Source organism: Gopherus evgoodei, chromosome 3 (assembly GCF_007399415.2).
Source record: "Gopherus evgoodei ecotype Sinaloan lineage chromosome 3, rGopEvg1_v1.p, whole genome shotgun sequence".
Classification (NCBI taxonomy): domain Eukaryota; kingdom Metazoa; phylum Chordata; order Testudines; family Testudinidae; genus Gopherus; species Gopherus evgoodei.
The window spans coordinates 66,662,115-66,682,888 of record NC_044324.1 but is presented as its reverse complement, the minus strand read 5'-3'; the positions used below and the strand labels follow the sequence as shown (position 1 = coordinate 66,682,888).

Here is a 20,774-nt window from a genome sequence, read left to right as displayed (position 1 = left end):
TTCAACATATGGCTCTGGATTAAGTATAATATAGCTAACGGATTGTTAATCTCTTGGATGAAGAGTGGACAGCTACATTAAATAATGAGGTCTGAAAACCCTGGAAAATCACACCCCCAAATCGAAAGCATTGCTTTTGTGTTATTTTAAATACAACTTTTGCATCTTGCTCTCAAAATTGGACGGGCATGTGAAAAACAAATGCCATCTGGGTCTGATTAAAAGAGCTGTATCTCATCAGTGTGTCGATGGAGTTACAGCCCAAGTCATCTTATTATTTTCCACAAAGGAATCATACTGTTTGAACTCTGTGGGCATCCCCCACAAGAGATCCCATAGGACAGAAACAACTACCCACAACCATCTTATGGGACTTTCTAATAAAGCTAGAAACAGAATGAATCCAGAGTGATTGATATATACTCTAGCTAGGGACCACAGGGAATTCAGCTAAACCTACTGTTCAGTCGTATTACAGATTGCTGATAGACCTCAAAGGATCAACATGGACACTGTTCACTAAGATGAGATCATCACCCAGTGTTGTAATTTCTATTCCATACCTAGGCTGAAAACCTGATGGGCAAGAATCATAGAAGATTAGGGTTGGAAGAGACCTCAGGAGGTCATCTATTTGAACCCCCTGCTCAAAATATATCTCAAATATATCATCCCAGCCAGGGCTTTGTCAAGCTTGGCCTTAAAAACTTCCAAGGATGGAGATTCCACACCTCCCTAAGTAATCCATTCCAGTGCTTCACCACCCACCTAGTGAAATAGTTTTTCCTAATATCCACCCTAGACCTCCCCCACTTCAACTTGAGACCATTGCTTCTTGTTCTGTCATCTGTCACCCCTGAGAACAGTCTAGCTCCATCCTCTTTGGAACCCCCATTCAGGCTGTTGAAGGCTGCTATCAAATCCCCCCTGACTCTTCTCTTCTGCAGACTAAATAAGCCCAGTTCCCTCAGCCTCTCCTCGTAAGTCATGTGCCCCAGCCCCCTAATCATTTTCATTGCCCCCTCACTGGACTCTCTCCAATTTGTCCACATCCTTTCTGTAGGGGGGGGCCCAAAATTGGATGCAATACTCCAGAAGTATCCTCACCAGTGCCAAATAGAGGGGAATAATCACTTCCCTCGATCTGTTGGCAATGCTCCTTCTAATGCAACCCAATACACTGTTTGCCTTCTTGGCAACAAAGGCACACTGTTGACTCATATCCAGCTTCTCGTCCACTGTAACCTCCAGGTCATTTTCTGCAGAACTGCTGCCTAGCCAGTCGGTCCCCAGCCTGTAGCAGTGCATGGGATTCTTCTGTCCTAAGAGCAGGACTCTTCACTTGTCCTTGTTGAACCACATAAGATTTCTTTTGGCCTGCTCTTCCAATTTGTCTAGGTCACTCTGGACCCTATCCCTACCCTCCAGTGTATCTACCTCTCCCCCCAATCTTAGTGTCATCCACAAACTTGCTGAGGGTGTAATCCATCCCATCATCCAGATCATTAATGAAGATGTTGAACAAAGCTGGCCCCAGGACAGACCTCTGGGGCACTCTGCTTGATCCCAGCCGCCAACTAGACACTGAGCCGTTGATCACTACCCATTGAACCCGACAATCTAGCCAGCTTTCTATCCACCTTATTGTCCATTCATCCAATCCATACTTTTTTAACTTGCTGGGAAGAATACTGTGGGAGACCCTATCAAAAGCTTTCCTAAAGTCAAGATATATCATGTCCACTGCTTTCCCCATATCCACAGAGCTAGTTATCTCATCATAGAAGGCAATCAGGGCGGTCAGTCATGACTTGCCCTTCGTGAATTCATGTTGACTTTTCCTGATCACCTTCCTGCCCTCCAAGTGCTTCAAAATGGACCTGCTTGAGGACCTGTTCCATGATTTTTCCAGGGACTGAGGTGAAGCTCACCAGTCTGTAGTTCCCTGGATTCTCCTTCTTCCCTTTTTTAAAGATGGGCACTATATTTGCCTTCTCCCCCTCCATTTGCCATGAGTTTTCAAAGATAATGGCCAATGGCTCTGCAATCACAACTCCCTCAGCACTCTCAGATGCATTAGTTCCGGACCCATGGACTTGTGCATGTCCAGCTTTTCTAAATAGTCCTTAACCTGCTCTTTCACCACTGAAGACAGAGGCAAAAAACCATTGAGTACTTCAGCTTTTCCTACATCATCTGTCACTAGGTTGCCTCCCTCATTCAGTAAGGGTTCCCTGACCCTCTTCTTTTTGCTAACATACCTGTAAAAACCCTTCTTGTTACCCTTCACATCCCTTGCTAGCTCCAATTGTGCTTTGGCCTTCCAGATTACACCCCTGCATGCTCGAGCAATATTTTTATACTCCTCCCTAATCATCTGTCCAAGTTTCCACTTCTTGTAAGCTTCACTTTTGTGTTCAAGCTTACTGAAGATTTGTCTGTTAAGCCAAGCTGGTCACCTGCCATATTTGCTATTCTTTCTGCACATCGGGATGGTTTGTTTCTGTGCCCACAATAAAGCTTCTTTAAAATACAGCCAGCTCTCCTGGACTCCTTTCCCACTCATATTAGCCTCCCAGCGGACCCTGCCCATCATGGAAATATGAGGCTTCTACATAGCTCCAAATTCGGTTTAATTTTCAGCTAAGATTTTTCCCCCATAACTAGATGTTTTAACAGTTACCAGTTATTGTTCCCTAAATTTTCAAAATGATGTACAGTGTTTTAGTGGCATGATTTCCCTTGAAATTAATACAGCAAACCACAAGTCCTACTTTGAAAATGTTACTATTTTTTGGAATATTTTTGTTGCTAAAAACACACAAGAAGTTTACATTAGTATCCTAGGCCTTAGTTATGGATTGCTTGTTACGTCTCTCATCACTTTACAACAACAAAAATGATAATTTCAATAACCAATTTTTCTGGACTGATTGATGAGCAAATTCACATTATTATCCTACATATTACTTGAGTCTTTACAACATGGTGTAAAATCCTACTTCTAGGGAAGCCAATGGGAGTTTTACTGTTGATGTCAGTGGGGTCAGGATTTCACTCTATAAAAACAAGAATTCTTAGACAAAAATACTGCAAACATTCAAAAATTCCCTGTTAAGACATACTCACATCTAATTACAAAATCTGTCCATAGTATTTGGTTTCCCTGTGACTTTGAACTACACTAGCTTTAAAGGTGAAAGTTCAGAAAGCATCCATTAAATGTTTCTGTTCAATATAACAAGTGCAACTATATTTCATTTAAATTGCTGAAAATGTTGCTAAATGTATGTACACTAAATACTGTGCTATATAGTGCAAAAATAATTAAATTGTTTTGCTTTACAATTTAAACAAACAGCAATAGATATGGCAGATTAGATTAAGAAAATGTAGTTGGTTGGTTGGTTGGTGGAAATTAATGTATATACTGTTATACAAATTACAATTTTGATTTGAAAAATAAGAGTTTGATCTCACAATTTGCATCCTAATTCATATAATTTGTAAATGTTATGTCACCATCTCATTTGCAATCTGCAGAATGGGCAAGCAATAAAAGTAATACATTTTAGCAGATGATATGGAAGATTAACAATCAAGTGGTGCTCCTTCACCTCACTTAACACTGCAGTGTTATTATCAGCATACTGAGGACTTTTGTAAACAATAACATCAGCTTGAACTAAAAATAGGGAAAGAAGAAGCCAGAAGCAATTATAAACTGCAACACACAATTTGCATGGCATATATGAATATAGGGGCAAAAATGTCTACAAATACCAAAGCATATATGAATGTACAGACATGTAGAAGACTCATATGGAGAAACAAACAAAACTGACAAAGTTCACCAGCACAGATGAAAAGAAATTCATAAGTCTTTACTTTATACCTTTCTCGTTCTGGTGAATGCAAACTAGTATCTGGTCTCAAGCAGTTGGTACTAGCACTCCTAGCCCTGTCAAGGGAGGGCTGTAGTTCACTAGTGCCAGTGCATTGCATCCAATGGTAGAAGAGAAAGAAAAAGAAAACAAAGAAAGGAACACAATGTTAGATATTAAATAATAAAATAATGTTCTTTTTACATAAAAATGTGGTATCACAATGATTTAATTAATAAAGATGTAAAAGAGCTGACTAGATGACAATGCAAATATTTGTTTAAAAAATGAAACCAAACAAAAGATTATGTTTGAACTTGTTTGCATAAAAAAATCTCAAGTATCTAAGACCATAAAATGAAACTAAACAATATATATTTATGAGAAAGTGGAACGGGAATTACTAAAACAATACATCTAAATATTTATTACTAGTAACAACTGCTATACCAACACAAAAGGACAGGATACAGTACATCTCAAATGAAAGTACTTTAGAGTGAAGCTAATTTACTTTAGAAAACCATATTACATTCTAAACAGGAAGGGGCACTTCTACTCAGTTCTTACCTAACCAATAGTTCATCTGTAAATCTCGGTATTTCTGCATTATGGCAATCACAAAGGAGCGAAATATCCTGTCTAATCACTGATTTGGTTTTAGCACATGCAGGCAGAGTTGAGCTTTATAAATTAAAATGATTTAAAATAAAAATTAAATTTAATTTCACATGTAATCAAAACCATTCACAAAAAAAGAAATGAGGAAAAGAAAACTGTAATACTACTTAACTCCAGTACTGACATTTCAGTAGAGTTTAATGATACAAGAATTCTAGATAATACAGAGGTTGCAGGTGTTTATGACACTTATGTAAGAATTAATTTTAGATAGTTGAATCTAGTTATATTTATAAATATATGTTTTTATCTGTTAAAGTTTTCTAGAAAGTACCACTATATTATTATAATGTGTATGTTTGTTTAAATAACTTAAATGAATACTTACTTACCTGTAAATAGTCCAGTGAGTACCATTCTCTAGTAAAGGCATCTTGGGTGGTAATGTTTTATAGTGCCTAACAGAATTTCTTGAATGTGGCAGAACAGAAGAAAACAAAAAACAAAAACAAAGCATGCCAGAAATGGAAATATAGGTAAAGGTAGAACAATGTTAACTAGAATGAAGACTATGTAATGTGCATAATATTATAGCAAGTTTGAACTCCTATATGCATAGATTTCTCAGTATATCCTTTTCTCCGTTCAATCAACATGTAATTTCAGGACCAGATCTCCTAAGCATGCAAACTCAGTAAACCTACTCACATAAGTAAATTTAGAGTAACATAAGAGGTCTGAATTTTTCTCTGGAACTAAAATACCTTGGAATCTTTTCAATTTTTGATTAAAATGAAAAAGCTGTTGTAAAACATAAAGTTGGTATTTACTTTGCTATTTTTATGCTAGCTATTTTATGTCACTATTATTTTATTTTAATCTACCTTGTGTGATTTAATGATCCCTTCTAGTTATCTATATGATAAATTAAAAGCCTTCACTTCTATATACAATATCACAAACTAAACCACAGTTGTATTAGTATTCAAAAATGTCATGAGTTAAAGTCTTTTAGAGGTGGTATACTAGGGCCCAGGTTCACAATGGGACTTTAGGCATTGCTATGCTGAGTACTATGGCGCCTAACTTTCAGGTGCCTAGAAAGTCACTTGTATTCACAATGCCTGAGTTAGGCACCTAAGTTCCCTATATGGGGAGAGATAGGACCCTAAGCATAAGATTCACAAAAGGCAGCAAACTAGGCCAGGGGCTGTCTAAACTAATCAATGAGATGGTGATGAGAGGGTGTGTCCTGAGCCCTGCCTCTCGTCAGGTGTCTAAGGTGTTTCTTGCAATAAATGCCACCAGTGGTGGTGATGCCACTGCTTACTTTTAGCCCAGAGGTTAGAACACTTTGTTGGGATGTAGGAGACCCCAGGTTCAATACCTCCATGTTTGATGAGGAGAAAGGATTTAAAACAGAGGACCTCCCATTGCTCAGAGGGTTGCCCAAACCACTGGGTTTAGGGATATTCTGATGTGTGGCTCCTTCGGTCTCCACTGTTGATGCTGTCCCACTTTAGATAAATAATTAGAGAGTTATTGGAGCAGGTGGGCTGGATCCTAAGACTTCTACCTCCCAAGTGAAAGCCCTAAACACTAGTCATAGAGTTGTTCTCACATACACTCTCTTTCTCTGGCCCAATGACTATTTAAGTATTTAATCCAACGTGGAACAGCTTCAAGAGGAAAGATGGAGGGAGTCACATATAAGAATATCCCATAGCTCAGTGGCTAAGCCAACATCACCTGAGGTGGGGCAGGGAGACATCATGTTCAAATCCTTTCTCCCAATCAAGCAGAAGGGGGAAATTAAACCCAGGTCTCCCACTTCCCAGGTGATCATTCTAACTACTGGGCTAAAAGTTATGAAATAGAGACCAGCTCTCTTCCTTCCCCCCTGCCCCCACTCCGCCAGGAATTTGAAAGGGCCCTGATCTAGTTAGCAAGCTCAGAGCTTGCCTACCAAATCGAGCCTCACAGGTGAGATAGGCAGGAGAACACCTATCTTCCCGTTGGTGGATCATGCTGGGGCTTAAGGCATCTGGATGTCTAGAATGACGCACCAGTGCGCATTCTCAGAGGCAGAAACATAGATGCCTAGGCACCTTTCATAACAAAAATGTAGGTGCCAATGAGTTTAGACACCTACAAGATTAGGTGGCAACTGAGGGGGGTTTAAGAATGCCAGTGGCACCTAAACGTCCTTTTGTGAATCTGTCCATAGATCACATTAAGTTAAATAGCATTAATAATGGTGAGCTAATTTTAAAAACTATAGGAATTGGTTTATCCATTACCAAGGTACAGCACCTCTGTGGTGTTAATGTATATCCACACTGATCTGGAAGTGTAATTTCCAGCTTGAGGAGACATACCCATGTTAGCTCTGATCGAGCTAGCATGCTAAAAGCAGAAGTGTAGCCACAGTGTGAAGAGAGGCTAGCCAACCCAAGTAGGTAAATCCTCCTGCTGCTCACATCACTGAGGCTACACTTCTATTCTGACTGAGGTAGCATACATACGTCTTCTCAAGCTAGGAATTACACCTCTAGTTTGAAGCATAGGCATACCTTTGGATGAGAACCATTTAAATCATAAACCAAGGCCACAGTACATAACATTTTAGAACTTGGAGTGTGGACTACCCTATCCAAATGCAACTCCAGAAGAAATGTAAAGGAAGAATGTGACTACTCACATTGAAATCTGTTCCACATAATGCAGTTAACTGGAATTAAAACCTAAACTTTTATAGAGTGTCCACGCATTCCACCAAGGTAGGGCTTGGGTGGGACAGGCAGGAGAATATGCACCCTGGAGGTCCTTGCCACCTCCAGGTGTGATTCCTCTCAATAGCATTCCTTGACTCCACATGGGATTTAGAGCTGAGTGAATCTCTATCCCTGTATCTGAACACTTCCATATGTGAGAGATTCTGAATCTGAATCCTGCTTTTAAAGCTTGGACCATCTCTAATTAATGTCACATACACACTGTACTCTAAACTAAAACTATCAATAATAATAAATACAATGCAATACAATAAGATGTCTAGAAGATAAAAATTTATTACTACAGCCCTATGCCCATAGCATGCCTAAATTGTATAGTCACATCAATGTAAATGAGTGTGCAGAAAAAATGCCAAACAACATAGATGCCCAACAACTTGTTGAGTGGGCATATGAGACAATGGCATCTAAGCCATTAGTCTTTTTTGGACTCTGAATTTAATAGGAGTCGAGTCATGCCCCATAAGTCTTATAACTCATTTTAGCAACCAATTATACTATTATACTTCTATGGCTGTGTGGTGGGCTAGTTTCCATGCATAACAATGTGTCATCATTGTATTGATAACAGTACTTCAGAGGGACCACCTAGCACGTTGCGGAGCATCTACTATGGAGTTAACCCAACGTACCAAGTACATACAGCAATAAATAAGCTGTTCAATGGTACTGTCATATTTCATAACTCCATTATATTACTGCAGAGTATGGGAACTATTAGATAAATATACATATCAAATACATTATTAAAAGTACTATACTGTGAGTACAATATCCAATTTTATTTTTTTTAAATAAGTGTATTTGGTACTGAACTTGAAAGTGAGGAAACAACAGTGACTAGAGCAAGGCGTAACATAGGCAAGTGCTGTGTGAAATTACATGAGTGCACCTCCATTCTGACCTGTATTCCACTTGTGAGCAATTTATCAGAATACTGTTGATCATGCTAAATTGTGTTGAGGCTTTGTGCTACAATTAAAACTCCACTAGGGGCCAGATCAAAGTCATCATACTGTGTTTCATATAAGAACTAAGTGAGAATTTCAAATATTTGTAACTCAGCCATTTTAAAGTAATTGATGATCTGTAAGGGGAAAGGAGCAAATACAGACTCGGAAAAAGACAAGGAGATGCAGAGGTGGGAGCCAAAAAAAGAAAGGCCAGATGAAGGACATGGAGGAACAGGAGCTGCATGATGCCATGAAGCTGCCATAAAAAGAAAGAGGGCCAAGAACAACAGAGAAACAGGGAGTGAAATGATTTATTAAATGTTAAAACACTGAAGCACGGACTTCCTCAGTCACAGAAAGTTAGCCTGCAGTTCTTTCCTAATGATAATAATTTAAATTTGAAATGAACTTTAATGGAACAGTTGCACTGATGCTGAAGTTCTTATAATCTATATAATACTTTCTAAGTATTATACAGTGTAACTGAACCTAATCATAAATTCATCCCTTCACTATCATTGATGAGACCTGGACAATTAAAAATATCCTGGACAAATTTGTGAAAATCATTGTGTAGGGAACAATCCTGCAGGCCAGTGATGCATTGGACTGCATGGTTTTACAGGGTCTATTCCAATCCTAATTTCTACGATTAAGTAAAATATAGAGTACTGACTTAAACTGTTACTAATGATCAGTTTGTGAGCAGAAAAGTACATACATGTTTTCCTTATTTCTCATAACTGGACCATCTACAAAAGAGTTGATTGCACACAAAGACACTTATATTTATAAATGTCACCAGAAGAGGAGAAATAGAAATAGATATACAAAGATTGTAAGAAAGTGCTGCCAATTTATCCTAACAACAATAAAATAACATTGAAAATGCCTCAGTACTCTTAAAATTAGATCAAAAATTTTTTTTCTTTGCTTACTAATAAGCAATTTGTTTAGACAAATTTTAGATCTGAAGTAAAGTGATCACTATCTAATGCAGGGATTGGCAACCTTTGGCACGCGGCCCACCAGGGTAAGCACTCTGGTGGGCCAGGCCGGTTTGTTTACCTGCCGCATCCGCAGGTTCGGCTGATCGCAGCTCCCAAAGCCTGCGTCGCTTCCCGTAGCCCCCATTGGCCTGGAGCGGCGAATCACAGCCAGTGGGAGCCGCGATCGGCCAAACCTGCAGATGCGGCAGGTAAACAAACTGGCCCGCATGCCAAAGGTTGCCGATCCCTGATCTAATGTAACAAAAGCATGGGAATAAACTGTGACTACACTTTTTCTTCAATTTTCATAATTAAGTCAATGCTTTTTCCAGATATTTGTTTAATTTCTGTGATATATGACCAGAGATAGGCTGGTGAGATTGATCAGGTTGGTTTTGTTTTCACAAACCCAAGAATAGTTCACATCAGGATTCCATATTATCAAAAGCTCCAAAATTTAGGAAAGCGTGTCAGAGTAAAGATGGGTCCAAGCTGTATCTGGACCAACCTTTAGCAATATGTGGGAACAAGGGTTGAAATGAGATGGGAAACTTTAGGTCTAGGGCTCCCATGAGGTAGTTTAATCCTGGTTCCTTCTTATACCAACCACCAAAGCTCACCGTGGGTTTGGGTGTTAGATAATGTAAAAAGTTGAGTTTTGGTCTATCTCTGCTAGAGACTCTCCCCAGATTCCCAGTTCCTTTAAATCAGTGTCCTCCATTAAAACTAGTCCTTAGATCTTTCTGTCTATACAGTGCATAATGAACTATAGGATTCAAGCTGAATACATAGAAAGACCTAGTTTTTCAATATGGCCACAGATATTTCTTATCCCAGGGAAACTGGAAATCAAGCACCCGATTCACCAGAGTGTTACTTAAATTTTATGTTAGCGTAATTCCATTGAGATTATGATAATGAATTGGTGTAAATCTAATGTAACACAATGGTGCATCAGTCAATGCAATGCAATGCACCACTGTGTTACACCAGAGTCTGAGTAGACAACAAGTACATAAAACACAACCAACTCTCAGCAGATACAGTATGACACATTGCCAAAGTATCTAACCTTTTGATTTATGGACTTTATTTGTTTAGAAAGTAAAACATTTGCACTGTCTGCTAAATGGCATGAAGTCATTCCTTATTACACGGATTCAGAGTAAATGGCTTCCAGTTTAAAATGTGAAGAGAAGTTTCAGGGATTTCTAACTGCTAACAGGTAGCCTGTGTACTCTCGTTACCAGTATGCTCTACTTACGCTCTGAAGAGTAGTTTCCCGATTTAAAAGATTGTAATTAAACAAAATCTTCCAAATGGGAAACCAGAGAGATACCAAAACTAAAGATGTGTCTTCTCTGAGGTATCATAGATCATAGATTATTAGTGTTGGAAGGGACCTCAGGAGATCATCTAGTCCAACCACCTGCTCTAAGCAGGGCCAATCCCCAAATGGCCCCCTCAGGGATTGATGAAATATTGCCTTGTGTTGCAAAAGCATTAAAAATTAATTCAGATGCTACAAGCCCTGATCCTACAAATATTTATTTATATGTTTAACTTAAACACATAAGCAGTCCAATTATTTCACTGAAGGTCCATCTCCCTACAGAATAATTTAAATTTGGGGCTCAGCCCCGCACTAGTGCTGGGTCCTTTCTTTGAGTTCTTGCGTGCTGTAGGACATACTGGAGCCTGGAGTCAATGTGGAGTATTGCAGTCTCTCGGACTGGGAGTCCTCACAGAATATAGCACATTTATCAATTCAAAGGGGAGAAATGCCCTAGAAGGGCCCAGCACAGACAAAGCTAAAACTAAAATTCTAAATGGGAGGTAGGGAACGATGGGTACATCTACTCTGCAAAAACCAACCAACCAACCACACAAACCACATCAGCAAGTTTCAGAGCCTGGATTTATAGACTTGGCTCTACAGACTTGGGCTTCCAGGGCTCATGCTACATTACAAAAACAGCAGAATCGACATTCCCACTCGGGCTGGAGCTCAGGCTCTGAGACCCACCCACCTGCCAGGTTTTAGAGCCTAAGCAGAAACATCTATGCTGCTAACTATAGTGCCATAGTGCAAGCCATGTGAGCCCAAGTCTGTAGACCTGTCACGGGTATTTTTTTTGCAGTGTAGACATACCCAAGTGAGAGTTATCAGGTGAAGCACAGTGATATGCAACCTTTGTTTATCTAGCCATGTACTCTTTTGAGGAATTTTCTTCAAGTTTGTTGTCAAAACACAACAAGTGTTTATTAATTTTACATAATAATAAAGGAAAGAAATCAAACAACCATAAAAAAAAACCCAAAAGAAACTTTACAAAACCACAATAATACTGCCGTGCATTTGAAAATCAGGCCTTTTATGACTAGACAGGTAATCTACCACAAAATTATATGCTGCAAAAATATTTGTATTATTTAATTTCAAATATGACTGTTGACACTTATTTTATCACTAGGCTTTCAACTACTCTAATCATAACTATCAAAGTAAACAAACATACATAAAAATCTTGATCAGTTCTTTTTGAAAAAGAAAATAATTAAATGACAATTCAATTACGTGTTAAGAAAACAGTGTCCATTACTTACTGTAATATTAATAAAGCTGAAGGAAATGATTGGGCTAGTGAAGTACACAGAAACTAACCATAAGAAATCATGGTTATTGAATTCCTGTATTTACCTGGTGGTATGTAGGCACTCTGCACTTCTTCCTCGTTTTGCTCTGGGCAGCATAAGAAGCTCACTGCACAGACAGGATGGATGATGAGTGAAACAGATACAAATATGAAGCATTAGATGACATGAGTTATGCAAATGATATGCAAATGAAAACATAGAAAAAGAAACCAGAAAGCTCGCACTGAGATAGCTGTCTTGATAGTGTTCAAACCGAAACAAATTACAATGCTGCTCTAAAATGTAAGCAATAAAGTACCTATGACAATTATATATTCAGATAATACTTTTAAGTGGACATCTAATTTTGTCTTTTTCTTTTTTTAAATTTTGAAGTTACTTTAGAGATTTTAATATTAAAAATTGACAGGATTCTTTATCAAATTACATTGCTATGGCAATCTTCTAGTTCTTGAAGTAGGTATTTATTAAAACAAGGCAGCATGATAATAAAAATGGAATTCTAGAACCTCCATATTTTGAACCCAGACAAGACTGTGTGTATGTTGAGGGGTGGTGGGAGTTATAAACATAGTTTTATGCTCTAGTGAATATAGTGTAAGGAGCATCAACTCATCATTTTGGTGAAAAGAAAAATATTTGTCCACTAAAATATTAAGTTTATTCAAATGTAAATTCTGATCTAAAGCTTTCTGATTACAATATTTTGTTATACATCCCCTTACAGAAATAGAAAATGTGTTAATCAGTTATCAAAATCTCCTTTCTAACCATTTCTATTTTACAGTTCACTTATTCCAGTATTGCAACCATCAGTATATTACAAAAGCCAAGCGCTACAGCCAACAATATAGCTACTGTAAATCAATTATTTCTATCTTTAATAAACGTGATTGTGATAATAGCATATCCCTTTGGTGATTTTTGTGAATATCTGCACTTCAGTGCAAATCACAAAGAGAAGTCCCAGAATCTCCTTTGGTGACACCAAAGTGAAGGTAAAGTTCATGAAGATGCATCATTTAAAAAGAATCAAAGAATCATATGACGTACTATGGTAACAAGGAGAAAAGATATAAAAATTATGCAAGGTGGCAAAATGCTCAATTACTTCCATGCTTCAAATTGTCATTAAACTATACATTTCACTATGGAAACTGGTATATCATAAGCAATATTTATGTAATATAATAAATTAGAGAAATCAAAATCATGGCTTGCAATCCACATGTGAGATTAAGTTTGCATCTGGAACTACAGGCCTGATTTTGATGCAACAAAATATGTTAAAGGTGAACTGAATTGTTTTTCTTAAAAGGAAAGAACAATAAAACTATTTAACATCTCACATCATTAGCAGAATTTATGTGTAGACTTCCAAATTACAAATAAATACAATATAATTTAAAACAAAGTAATTGAAAATAAAATTCCTCTTATTTCTTGTACACACAAAGGGTTCTGTGTTTCTCTTGAAAGAGTTGAGGACATTACTACAGCCAAAGTACTGTAAGGATGCAGGACCATCATGGCTTAGTTATCAGAGGGTATGTCTACACTGCGACTAGATGCCTGCAGGCCTGTGCCAGTTGACTCAGGTTCACAGGGCTCAGGCTAAGGGGCTGTTTAATTGTGGTGTAGACATTCGGGCTTCGGATGCAGCCCAAATTCTGGGACCCTTCCACTTTGCAGGGTCCTAGAGCCTGGGCTCCAGCCTAAGCCTGAAGGTCTACACTGTAGTTAAAAAGCCCCTTAGCATGAGCCCCACAAGCCAGAGTTAGGGCTGGCATGAGCCGGCTGCAGGTTTTTAACTGCAGTGTAGACAGACCCAGAGACAACATAAAATGCTATAGGAGAAACAATGAGGGGTCCTTGTGGCACCTTAGAGACTAACAAATTTATCTTGGCATAAGTTTTTGTGGGCTAAAACCCACTTCATCAGATGCATGGAGTGAAAAATACAGTAGGCAGGGATAAATATACAGCACATGAAAAGATGGGAGTTACCTTACCAAGTGTGAGGGTCAGTGCTAACGAGGCCAATTCAATCAGGGTGGATGTGGCCATTCCCAATAGTTGACAGGAAGGTGTGAATATCAACAGAGGGGAAATTACTTTTTATAGTTGTGACAGGTTGGATCACAGAAACCCCCTGGGAGCTGCCACTTGATGTGCCAAGACTACTTCTACCTTTGCTTTCCCTGCCAGCTCAGGACCCCAGCACCCTGTCTTGCTGAGCCAGACACTCCTGTCAGCTCCAACAAAGACCCAGGGTCTGACTTACTTGTCCCAAAACTGCAGGTTTACCTGAAAGCAGCTAACAGAAGTGTGCTTGTCTTTAACACTCAGATGCCCAACTCCCAGTGGGGTCTAAACCCAAATAAATCCATTTTACCCTGTATAAAGCTTATGCAGGGTAAACTCATAAATTGTTTGCCCTCTTTAGAACTGATAGAGAGATATGCACAGCTGTTTGCTCCCCCAGGTATTAATACATACTCTGAGTCAATTAATAAGTAAAAAGTGATTTTATTAAATACAGAAAAAGTAGGATTTAAGTGGTTCCAAGTAGTAACAGACAGAACAAAGTAAGTCACCAAGCAAAATAAAATAAAATGCACAAATCTATGTCTAATCAAACTGAATACAGATAATTTCACCCTTAGAGATGCTTCAGTAAGGTTTTTTCCTCAGATTGGACATCTTCCAGTCCTGGGCACAATTATTTCCCCTGGTACAGCTCTTGTTCCAGCTCAGGTGGTAGCTAGGGGATTTTCATGATGGCTCCTCTCTCCTCTTTGTTCTGTTCCACCCCTTTATATATCTTTTGCATAAGGCAGGAATCCTTTGTCCCTCTCTGGGTTTCTACTCCCTTCTTCTCAATGGAAAGACACGAGGTTAAAGATGGATTCCAGTTCAGGTGACACTGCTGACGAGGCCAATTCAATAGTGCTGACTAGGCCAATTCAATCAGGGTGGATGTAGCCCATTCCCAACAGTTGACAAGAAGGTGTGAATATTAACAGAGGGAAAATTAGTAGAGGGAAAATTACTTTTTGTAGTGATCCCGCCTCACTCAATCTTTATTTAGGCCTAATTTGATGGTGTCAAGTTAGACTCAGAACAAAGCTTCCTCAGCTCTTGTCCCCTAGTACCTCTACTCTACTTGCGCTACACTAATGACATCTTCATCATCTGGACCCATGGGAAGGAGGTCCTTCAGGAATTCCACCAGGATTTCAACAATTTCCACCCCACCATCAACCTTAGGCTGGATCAGTCCACACAAGAGATCCACTTCCTGGACACTACAGTGCAAATAAGTGATGGTCACATAAATACCACCCTGTACTGGAAACCTACTGACCACTATACTTACCTACATGCCTTCAGTTTTCATCCAGACCACATCACATGATTCATTGTCTATAGCCAAGCCCTAAGATACAACCACATTTGCTCCAATCCTTCAGACACAAACACCTACAGGATCTCTATGAAGCGTTCTTAAAACTACAATACCCACCTGGGGAAGTGAAAAAACAAATTGACAGAGCCAGAAGGGAACCCAGAAGTCACCTACTAAAGGACAGGCCCAACAAAGAAAGTAACAGAATGCCACTACCCATCATCTACAGCCCCCAACTAAAACCTCTCCAGCACATCATCAAGGTCTACAACTTATCCTAGAGGATGATCCCTCACTCTCACAGACCATGGGAGACAGGCCAGTCCTCGCTTACAGACAGCCCCCCAACCTGAAGCAAATACTCACCAGCAACTACACACCACACCACAGAAACACTAACCCAGGAACCAATCCCTGCAACAAACCTCATTGCCAACTCTGTCCGCATATCTATTCAAGAGACACCATCATAGGACCTAACCACATCAGCCACACCATCAGGGGCTCATTCATTTGACATGCACCAACGTGCTATATGCCATCATGTGCCAGCAGTGTCCCTCTGCCATGTACATTGGCCAAACCAGATGATCTCTATGCAAAAGAATAAATGGATGCACATCAGACATCAAGAATTGTAACATTCAAAAAACCAGTAGGAGAGCACTTCAATCTCCCTGGACACTCAATAACAGACTTTAAAGTGGTCATTCTTCAACAAAAAAACTTCAAAAACAGATTTCAATGAGAAACTGCAGAACTGGAATTAATTTGCAAATTTGACACCATCAAATTAGGCCTGAATAAAGATTGGGTGTGGCTGGGTGACTACAAAAAGTAACTACTTTTTATAAATATTATATTGCCTTATAACGCAACTCCCATCTTTTAACGTGCTGCATATTTATCTCTGCCTACTGTATTTTTCACTCCATGCATCTGATGAAGTGGGTTATAGCCCACAAAAGCTTATGTCCGAATAAATTTGTTAGTTTCTAAGGTGCCACAAGAACTCCTCATTGTTTTTGCAGATACAAATTAACACGGCTACCCCTGAAACCTGTTATAGGAGAAGCACTAATGAAATCCAGAGGCAGAAAGGGAAGTGAATTTGGATCGTAGGTCAAATCTTAAAGTTCTTGCTCAATATTTACTCTGTCTTCATTCAGTCAAAGTTTGCCTATCAGGGACCTCAAAATTTGGCCCACTGAAAATAATGATCTAAAACACACCCATGCATGGAATATAAAATAGCAAATAAATAAGGAATACAATTCTAATTATTTCCTCAAATTGAAAAATAAATCATACTCGTAAGGTAGTGATATTCTCATAATTAATGATATTTTTGACACATTTACAGAAAAATGTATTCCTCTGGAAAAGATTTTTGAAAGAGATACTAGATTATGTATATGAACATGGAGATTACCACATCTTATTTATAAACAAATGGATGGAATATAACACTGAGAGACCTATTTCACTGAGAATCAGATAATGATACCTGAATTCACAGCAGTCAGAATGATTACACCAGGCTAGATAGCCTTCCCCAGGAATTTTTTATTTAAAAAAAAATAGCAGTGCACACAATCCCAGTTCTGTTGGAAATATATCACAACTTGTTGCTGAACAATCTTCTAGCTGGAATTTTATATGAGGTCATGATTCACTTCCCTAAATCTAAGGACTCTCTGTTATTGCTCCTTCATGATAATTTAAAAATAATATCTGAAATTCCTGAACAAAGATTATGAAGGTTATGACCAGGAATTATTCAGAATACCCAGTATTGATTTGGGTGCTACAATAAGACAAATAAATAACTAGTAACAATTTGTATGGGTATGATCAGATTCAGTTAATAATTGTAGATTATTTCAGGCATAGGGATAGCAGGAACTTCTATGGATCTATCCATACCTTTCTAGCGGATGTTATATTAGACAGATAGCAGCAGGTATGGATTTTGATGAGGAATTCTGTAAATGGGTGAACTTATTGCAAGAGCATATCAAGTAAAGGTTCTTTAAATTCTTAATCTTCTTCCGCGGTAGTAACTGCAACAGGCTCCCCCTTAAGATGCTTGTATTACTCATTGATAAGTTTGTGGTTCTCATGAGCCCCGCCACTAGAGATAAATAAACAAGAGTTGTATAGTGTTTTCTGAAATGACTGCAGTGCACCTTAAGCGGGGGGAGGTGTTGTCCAGCTTTCCTGGGAAAGGGGAATAGCACTTTATGGCAGGGGGGGCGGGGGATGGACAGGGCTCAGAAACTGCTGCAAAAAGAGGAATGGGTCAGCATGGTGATGCTGACTCATCCCCAGGTACCAAAAGGCCTGGGGAGTTGAATAGGGGCAAGCCTGGCAGGAGCAGCCCCTTTTCCCCAGATCAAGCTAAGTGGCACCCATCTTCCCTCCCCTCCCCTTGAGGTGGCAAAATACCAGGTTTGGTCAGGACCTGCTGTGAGCATCACACTAGCCGCTTCTTTCCAGGAGGGCTGGGAAGGAATTTTTTCCTCACCACCAGATTGACCTAGGTGGAGTGGAGGGATATTTTGCCTTCCCCACAGCGGGTTCAGGGAGGGCTTTGTTATGGCGAGTAGGAAGGAGAGTTAGGTTATGATGTTGCAACGTATTATGTACATATGGGGCAGATGCCCAGGGCAGGTACTCCATAGGGAAGGAATACAGTGACCAGATAAATGGCTTTGTAAAGGACTTAAAAAGGAGGTGTTGGTTAAAGCAGGGGGGAAGGGGAGGGAGCTAAACCCCCTTCCTTATAGCACACTGTATCCGTCAGTGGAGGGCGGGAATGGTAAGGTCCCAGAAAGGATTAGTTGGAGCACCGGAATGGAAAATGAAGTGGGGCTGGAGGAAGTTTCTGGACAGCTATTGAATTAACATGGAGTTACCTGCACTGTATAGGTTTATCTGCCAGGTAGTCTCAGACATCTAATAATGAAGTTGTGGCCTGATTAAAATCATACCAAGTGTCTCCTGTCCTCCTTTCAGAATAGCTGGACCACAGAAGTTTATTTAGGGGTGGGAGTGAAATGAGACTGTTGCAGCTGCTGTTTCTGGGAGAAGAAACTTCTGGCAGAGGTACGGTGCCCCTCAGGATAGCAACACCCACTCACCCACTCCATTTATCCATCAAAAGCTGGCGTCTCAAAGCAAGCAGAAGAGAACGGAAAACTCTCTTTCCCCAGTCAGAGTCCCACCCTAGCAGCACCCCTCTCTTGACTCTGCTCTGATGGCTTCTACTTCACACAGCATCAGAGCAGAACCCCAAAGACCTTCCATCCAAGCAGGAAGGGAGGAGATGTAAATATGATCCAAGAACACAGTCAGGATTTTTGCTTCTGACTGTGAGATATTTTGCGTACACTTTTATTGTCTAAATTTGCGCCTAGGAATATGAGTCACCCTTCAATGTCCCCCACCCTCTTTCAACCTCTACTTATGAGGAAGACTACTAAGGAAAATGTTCAATAAAAATATTTTTGAAAAATATGCATATTGAGTATATAACTACTTTACAATAAATAATAAAATGAAACATACATATAAAGTGGAAAACACTGCAGTGTTAGTATCTTAACTGTAAAATTGATTTTTTTATTATTAAAAAGCATTCCAATTCACCTCTAAGAAGAAAATCAGTGGTACAATCCAACCATACAATTCTGTACATATTTCTTGCCTACTTTTATTGTATGCCATGGTAAAACAGGTCTCAAGAAATTAAAACTATCGATAACACTTATTAATGCCTAGATGTAAATTACCTCATTTAACATTTGAAAGGGCAAGATCATGTACAAAACTGAATTAGGGATCACTGTAGAGGCCATTTGATATTAAATTATTATGTTGCTTCAAAACCGGACAAAAGTTCCAGAAATATTTGCAGTTTTATTCCCTTCCCCCATTTCTCCACCCTACTACAGATGGCATTGTTCATAGTAGGCTCAAGGAATCATTTAAAAATATGGGACTGATTTGGTCACCCTTACTCACACAGATAGGACTATCGACAAAGTAAAGGTAGCAGACTATAGGCCACTATGATTTAGCTATATGCCATTTTCCCACAAAATAAGCAAGTGACCTACAAATATGAACAACCAGAGTCACCATTATGTTTCCAAGTACTGCACCAAAATTTGTTCCTATGATTTCTATGCATAAACAAGGCAAAATTCCTGGTTTATTCTTCCTTCCTCTTTTCATATTCTATGCTACAAAAAATATTTTCAGTATGACTATAGAAGCTATTCTTTATCTGTTGCCTAATACTGATAAAAGCACCTTTTCTCTCCTAGTGTCGTAATCATGATTGTTCTTGTCAGTTATGACCATTCCTTTCCCCGTTCCCATTAACCCAAATGGGCATTCAAACAAGTACGTTCAAACACTAGCAAAGACAAAGACACTTCTATACACGTTCATAAGTTTAAGTTGAAAACATACCTTTCGTGATCTGACAAATACTGACTATCCATGTCTCTGGACCTGCGATCAACTGGACTTCGGGAGGCATCATGGTGTCTAGTTGGAGAACGTGATCTTCTCATTTGATGAATTTCATCTAAACTCCTAGAAGTGTTTATATAATACATATATGTATGATGGTTTTCTTCTCTCCTTAGTTAACACAACTTAACAGGTTACAAGGTTACAAGTTGCCTGCTGGAAAGTTTCTCCTTAATGTATGACTTTTCAAAAATATTCTCTTTTTGGAAAAAAACCCCTCATTTAGCGTGGATTACAGTAATTTTTACCCTTTTTAGAATTAAATTCTTTGTGAACACAGAACTCAGCCATGTTAATGGGGGACATGTTCCTGTATTTGGAGAACAGTTCGAGAGAACAGTGAGCAAGAATTCATTTTGAAGTTCATGGTTTTATAGTTTCATACCTAGGTTTCCAAAGGCAGAGTCCTGGGCTGTGGACCCTGGTCAACAGAAAGTCCTTGCAGCAGAAAGAAGTGTCTGTGACTACCCTTCAGCAAGGGTTAGGGTGGGACATGGTAGACCATAGGTAGTCTGCACTATCCCTAAAGTGTGTGGCACTGCATAGGAAGGGGCTGTGACTGTGTACATCTTCTGGAAGTTTCTGACCTGCTACAGAGTCTGACCTAAAAGTTCTCTTCCTATGATGAAATTCCTGAGGGAAAGCAGCAGTGGAAATACCACTGATCACTTGAAGGGCTGATTCCTGCCCCCTCTTCCTCATTAGGGGCAGTAACTGCCACTCTTACAGGAGGGACCAAGATGCAGCCCTTCGTGCCAGTGGGAGTGAATCAAAGCATATGTTTATACTGAGTTTCAGTGTTTTGCTGACAGACTGAAAGTTCCTGACTGTTTTTCCAAGACGAGCTCAAACTTTGTTTTCTAAAAGGGAAGTAAAAGGTTGTATGGCCTTTCAGCTAGATGTGAGGAGCAAAAAGAGGGGTC

At 39.3% G+C, this 20,774-nt stretch overlaps 1 protein-coding gene across 50 annotated transcripts in view; it reads right to left on the bottom strand.

Annotated features, from left to right (window-relative positions):
- Positions 1-20,774, bottom strand: part of RIMS1 (regulating synaptic membrane exocytosis 1) — a 527,235-nt gene that overhangs the window by 160,507 nt on the left and 345,954 nt on the right. For 21 of the 50 annotated variants that reach the window (XM_030555713.1, XM_030555727.1, XM_030555747.1 and 18 more), the window contains exons 17-19: positions 19,789-19,914; positions 11,944-12,006; positions 3,896-3,985 (exon numbers count right to left, since the gene is read on the bottom strand). In XM_030555713.1, coding sequence (XP_030411573.1) covers positions 3,896-3,985; positions 11,944-12,006; positions 19,789-19,914 — 279 coding nt within the window. Of the gene's footprint in view, positions 1-3,895; positions 3,986-4,454; positions 4,569-4,897; positions 4,976-11,939; positions 12,007-19,788; positions 19,915-20,774 lie in introns of those variants that run through there. The other 29 variants (XM_030555702.1, XM_030555709.1, XM_030555712.1 and 26 more) reach the window with 5 other exon arrangements.